Source organism: Myotis lucifugus, unplaced genomic scaffold (assembly GCF_000147115.1).
Source record: "Myotis lucifugus unplaced genomic scaffold, Myoluc2.0 scaffold_491, whole genome shotgun sequence".
NCBI lineage: Eukaryota > Metazoa > Chordata > Mammalia > Chiroptera > Vespertilionidae > Myotis > Myotis lucifugus.
In genome coordinates this window covers 396,852-403,431 of record NW_005871539.1, presented here as the reverse complement: position 1 = coordinate 403,431, position 6,580 = coordinate 396,852, and the positions used below count along the sequence as shown (strand labels likewise).

At 35.6% G+C, this 6,580-nt stretch overlaps 1 protein-coding gene across 3 annotated transcripts in view; it reads right to left on the bottom strand.

The window, feature by feature from the left end:
• CUL5 (cullin 5) overlaps positions 1–6,580 on the bottom strand; it is a 94,689-nt gene that overhangs the window by 29,437 nt on the left and 58,672 nt on the right. For all 3 annotated transcript variants that reach the window (XR_002826459.1, XM_006103555.3, XM_023744835.1), the window contains exons 6-7: positions 5,653–5,798; positions 5,490–5,570 (exon numbers count right to left, since the gene is read on the bottom strand). Coding sequence is in view for 2 of the 3 variants with exons in the window: in XM_006103555.3 (XP_006103617.1) it covers positions 5,490–5,570; positions 5,653–5,798 (227 nt within the window). In the remaining variant the exon portion in view is untranslated. The remainder of the gene's footprint in view (positions 1–5,489; positions 5,571–5,652; positions 5,799–6,580) is intronic.

The window sequence follows — 6,580 nt, the reverse complement described above, 5'->3', positions numbered from 1 at the left end:
ATTCTGTATAAGTAATAATTTGCTTTGCTCAGGTATAAAATAGAAGTTTGAACTAAAAATTATCCTATGTTTCTCCACTTTAAGATTCTACTTTTTCATTATCAACTAGGTATTTAACCATACACAGATATCTGTAATGTATTCAAGAATTAATTTATTCCATGTGTGGAGGTTATTCTCAAAATTAATTTCTCTTGGACTTTCTAGCTTGGTTTAGACCTCCCTCCCTCCCTCCCTCCCTCCCTCCCTCCCTTTTGCCATTTTAGGAAGGGGTGCTTGCTTCATTTCTAAACTAGTTACACAAGTAACCCTTTAAACAGAACAATGAATAGCAGACTAATTCACCTTAACTTTTTGGATATCACCTTTAATATACTAAAATATTCAAGATTAACAACTACCCACTTTAAAGACAATAATTTATGACTATGACCTAGTTCTAACTGAGTTTTATCAATGTTTTTTACAGACAGTAAACTAGTTTCTGTTTTAGAATCAGTAAGCAACTTTCTCCAAACCAGAGCCCTACCAGTAAAAACTACCATGGCAGACACAGTGCTTAAATGTTTCCTATACAGTTATTTTATTACACTCTGACAACATAAGTGGGTATTATCCCATTGTACAGTTGGGAAAACAAGGATTACAGAGGTTGAATAATTTGCCAAAGGGCACACAGCTGGTATAATGACAACAGTGGAATTCAAATCCTCACCTAGTTCCATATGAATGCCCCGACCACTGTAACACACTGTCTCTGACTCCCCACGAGTGCCCAGTCATTTTGAGTAGATGTTTGTCACCACCAGTAACTCCCTATGCCACTACTCTGCCATATAAACAACCCATTTTACTCCAGGGTCACTCCTAAGATAGGAACCAGGTCTATCTTATTATTCCCAACTAGCACAAGGCCTGACATAGTTTAGGTGTATAATAAATACTAACTGAGTGCTCTCAGGAACTCCAGGGTATGTTGGACTATCACCTAAAATATTAATGGCCATAGAAAAAATTTATTTTGGTTTAAAATTTTTTCCTTGGTCTTTTCTTACTGTTGTGGGTCTCTTTTTGTTGTCAATAATGCCTCTTCAGGAGCACAGCTCTGAAACCTCTTACCCAGTTTCACTAACATACTGCTGATCTTTTGCTCCAGCCCCATCCAAAGATAATCAAGCTTATTAGAACTGCGTGTCTACTGGAAGTGGATCTGAGTGATGCTAAGTTGCTCTCCTATAAGGTAAAGTAGAAGAGCCTGATAATATTCTTAAGGGAAGAATAAGAGTATACTCACTTAATATAATAAAAATGCATACATCATGCCAAAAAAACACCACCATGCATAATGGTGAAAATTTAGAAGCATTCCCATCAAAGATTAGAAGAAGACAAGGATCTCCAAAATTATTAACATTTTTCTAAAATTAACCATTTAATATTAGACGGATTTAATTCATTGAAGGAAATAGAAGGTGTTAATATTAGAAAAAAAGAAGCAACATCATTTACAAATGACAATTAGATGCTTGGAATAAACCAAAAGAATGAAATAAAACTCTTAAAAACCACAAAAATATCACTAAGCTGCTAAGCACTGTATGAGCACTAGAAATGTACATCTGGCCTTCATTAGGCCTGGCCTCACAACTGGGTACTACCTAGGTGAGGCTTGCTCTATTATACAGAATACAGTCCAGAAACTTTTTTTCTGCATATATTGAAAACTAATCAGGTTTAGAAGAGTGACCCAGGCTAACTAAATTTAAAGAAGGTGAATCATAAACCATAATAATTTGCTAGTTGTTAGAAGAAAATACACGTGCCAAAAATGTACCTACTTTAATCTTAAATTCTGCTGTGCATTTTTGTGTAGCTCCATATGACTGACCATATAATTGTCCTCCATTAATAAGAATAAACTAATAGATAAGTATAGACAAAATTAGTATCAATAAAGATATAGCATAACGTGTTCTGATGACTGATAATTCCTCTAAGAGAAAATTTAGGGCAGTAAGTCTGTTTCCAATAGTTTTTAGTATAGAAAGTGGCTTGTTTTTTACTAGTTGTTCAAATAATAGTGTTTACACTTTATATATATATATATATATATATATATATATATATATATATGTACATACATATATATATATATATATAAATATTTTTATTGATTGCAGAGAGGAAGGGAGAGAGATAAAAACATCAATGATTAGAGAGACTCATTGATAGGCTGCTTCCTGCATGCTTCCCACTGGGGATCGAGCCTGTAACCTGGGCATGTGCCATTGACCAGAATTGAACCCGGGACCCTTTAGTCCACAGGCCGATGCTCTATCCACTAAGCCAAACCAGCTATAGCTACACCTTATTTATATTAAACTAGAGGCCTGATGCATGAAATTCGTGTAAGGGGCTTGGCCCTCGCAGCCCCAGCTTCATCCAGAAGGTAGTCCAGACGGTTGTTCTGCTGTTTGGTCTAATTAGCATATTAGCTCTTTATTATACAGGATTACTAGAACCTAGGACAGTGATGGCGAACCTATGACACGCGTGTCAGAGGTGACACGCGAACTCATTTTTTTGGTTGATTTTTCTTTGTTAAATGGCATTTAAATATATAAAATAAATATCAAAAATATAAGTCTTTGTTTTACTATGGTTGCAGATATCAAAAAATTTCTATATCTATACCAGAGTTAAGTTAGGGTTTTTCAAAATGCTGACACGCCGAGCTCAAAAGGTTCACCATCACTGACCTAGGACTTGCGTGATTTTTTGTTTTCTGTTCCTTCCAGTACATCATTCTAACACATTATTTCTCTTTGAAAACAAAAAATGTAAATTAACAAACATTATAGTAAATATTATGTATATAGTATAATGGCTTTAGTTCAGTGAGGTATATAATATAGTAATACATCTGCATTAAGTCTTACATTCCCAATGTCATAATTAATTCTAAAGTTCTGGTGCTTAATGTCTTCTCTACACCAAATTTTGCTATAATCTATGTTGTTAAAAGTTAGGAGATGATAATCTTTGAAGAAAGAGATAGTAACCGCCCTTTATAGGGTAGAAAGTTTATTTGGAAGCAAGCTATATTGCATTTAGTGTCTTTGTTGAAAAATAACAAAAAGACTTCTCTTTAAATTCTAGCATCATTTAGCTGGTGAGATGCTCACACTATTTGGTAACTGTGGAAGAGCAAATTCACATCTCCTAGTTCAAGTTTTTTCCGTGCGCTCACGTGCTTGTTCGTGTGTGTGTGTGTGTGTGTGTGTGTGTGTGAGAGAGAGAGAGAGAAAAGTACAAAGGGAGAGCCTGGGCGAGTGTGCTCAGCGGTTAGAGCATTGGCCCGAAGACCGGAGCTTTGCGGGTTCAATTCCTGGTCAAGGGCACAAACCTGGGTTTCAGGTTGAATCCCTGGGCCGGTTGGGGCATGTGCGGGAAGCAACCAATCGATGTGTCTCTCTCTCACTGATGTTTCTCTCTCTCACCCCCCTCCCTTCCACTCTCTCTAAAAATCAATGGGAAAAACATCCTCTGGTGAGGATTAACAAAACAAACAGACAAATAAATAAAGTAGAAAGGGAGATTTAACTGTTCTTTCAGGCTGTCATGTGTATTTGTTTATCTCTACCTTTCTCATTCTGTTTTTCTTGCTATCTCTGATTCTCAGTCAGACCATTATAGTTGAATTTACATGTTAATATGGGTATGCTCTAATTAAGTTATATAAACTAGAGTAGAAGAATAGAACAACAATCCTATCATACGAAACTGTAACATTCTCCACCCAGATGAAATGGACACATAATAAACTTAAAATAAAATCCCTCAAACTCAGTGGTTCTCAACCTTCCTAATGCCGCGACCCTTTAATACAGTTCCTCATGTTGTGGTGACCCCCAAACATAAAATTATTTTTGTTGCTATTTCATAACTGTAATTTTGCTACTGTAAACAATATGTAATTATATATGTGCTTTCTGATGGTCTTAGGCGACCCCTGTGAAAGGGTCGTTCAACCCCCAAAGAGGTCACGACCCACAGGTTGAGAATCGTTGCTCTAACTGAACTCATCTTTCTCCTTTACTACTAGGATTTATTCTTATACCTGGTCTCTGTAGCAGCACAATTCTCCCAAGCCAAAACCTCAGAAACAAAGGGACTCAATTCTGTCCAATATCTAGCCCCACCCATAGGATACAACATTCCACCACTGGCAGTCTTTACCTGATCCTTTCCTTCCATTGCTATAACCCTACTTGGTACTGCAAATACCTTCTTGAATTACTGTAAAAACCTCCTTCTTACTCCCGATTCCCAGCTCTTCCCCACTTCAATTGAACTTTCATACTGTCACTACATTAATCTTCCCGAGGGATAACTCTGACATGGCAAACTTATTTAACAAACATTCAATGGCCTTCCCTGCCTTCTGAATGAAGCCCTAGCCAGCTTTATATTTCTGTAGAAAACGTCTATAAAACAACCATACGCTAGTTAGCCTCCTTTCCTGGCCAATAGCAAAGTTATTTTAACCTTTGAAAAAGGAAATATACTGCACATTATGAAAAGCAATACAAAACAAAAACAAGGTAAAAGATCCAACCCAACCCCTGAACAAAGAATAAACATGACTACCATTCAAGATGAAAGAAGCCAAAGAAAAGTCAGAAGGAAAAAAAAATCAGCTGAAAATGTTTGGTTGTAAGCAAACTGAAATGTTACTTCTTTGAATGTAAATCTAAACCTAATTCCCAGGCTCCATAGGCTGAAAGGAACTGGAGGAAATATTATTGCTATATTTTCCTTATTAAAGTACACTAAAGTCATTCTCCATGTAAGAGAAAGCACCCAGAACAGATATTGTAGCATAGCTACTACCTCAGATCAGTTTTTTTAAAATGAGGAGCATACAATATAAATTAAATGAAACAATATAAAAGACTGGTGTTCACTTATCAAATAGTACTTTATCTCATGACAAGATGAAATTTGAAAACATCCTCCCATAAGAAGAGGAAATATCCCGCAGCAGCAATGATTCAGTACTCACTAATTCAGTGTTCACAGCCATTTTATAGAACATAATCTCTGCGAATAATGAGAATCAAATGTATCTTTGGGGAGCATATTTTACTTGCCACATGAAAGTCACTAAAAGGGTTAACTTTAGATATGCATAACACATAATAAAGGAAACTGATTAAAAAGTGAGTACATTTAATATAGCAAAAAGTCTAGAGCAAGGATGGCAAATACACTTTATCTTTCATGTAAGCTCTGAAAACCAATGTGTTCTCAATAAGGTGTCTATTAAAGCTGTGCTCTGTCTCATTGCGAAAGTACTATAACCAATTAGTAATGTTGGTCAGAGACAGAGAAAGGATAAGTCATGTTACGTGTATTATATATTTGCCATCCCTGGGCTACTGTACTTCAAATAATCCCATAGAATATACAGTTAAAAAACTACTTACTGCTTCAACAGAGTTACATTCCCGTCTTGTTTCTAAATAACGTAGTGCTCGTTTTTCTTCTTCTTTTAATTTAGCATCTGCCTGTCCAGAGGCAAAATAGCAATCATTTTAAGAATATCAAGAGAATAGCTCAAATTAGCACTTATACTAAGTTCTGACTTACATATTTCATATAATTCTGTACACCATTTTGTTGTAAATATGAGGGTGCCTGTGTTCTATAAAATCTCTCTGTTGAATCCAAGTACGCCTTCTCAAAATTGTCCCTATAAATTTGAAGCTTATCCTCAGGATTAGAACAAAGGTTAACTGAAAAACAGAAAATAAAATTTTACTCTAATTATGATTAATATCAGTATTTTGAGTAAGATAAATGAAATAACAAATAATGAGGAGTCATTATGTATAAGGGACTGACAATGCTCAAGAGAACATAAAAATATATGGGACAAAACCTTCTCTATAAAAAACTTAAAAGTTAACAGCACAAAGCAGTAAAGCAACAAACAGCATAGAGAACATGATATTTTATTTTGAATAGGAAAGACACTGACTTCTAACTGGATCAAGAAACCATTCACAAAAGAGATGAGATTTGAAATGAGTTTTAAGGAATAAACTAGGATTTACATAGCTAGATCTATCTAAAGTAAGTAAAAAAAAAAAATTTAGAAGTAGAAAAGCACAAGGTCAAGTCAAAGTATAATGACTAGATTGTCTGAGTAGATTGTAAGGTTAACAGAAGGTAAGGGTAAGTGGTTGTGGAGAGCCTCATATCTCAGGCTAAGTAACCTGAATTTAGTATGGTGTACCACTAAGTGGATAAGGAAAATAGCAATAAAATAGTACTTAAAATTAATCTTGTGAACAGTATATGGGTAAAATGATAACAATATGATCCCTATAAGAAGACTATTTCAAAATTCCAGAAGTAAAGTTTAGAGAAGTTCAAACTGATGGCAGGTGAAATAAAAAGGAAGGTAGGGGAGGGTGGGAGTAAGGGGGAGAGGTCAAACAAAGGACTTGTATGCATGCATATAAGCCTAACCAATGAACACAGACACCAGGGGGGTGAGGGCATGAGTGGGGGG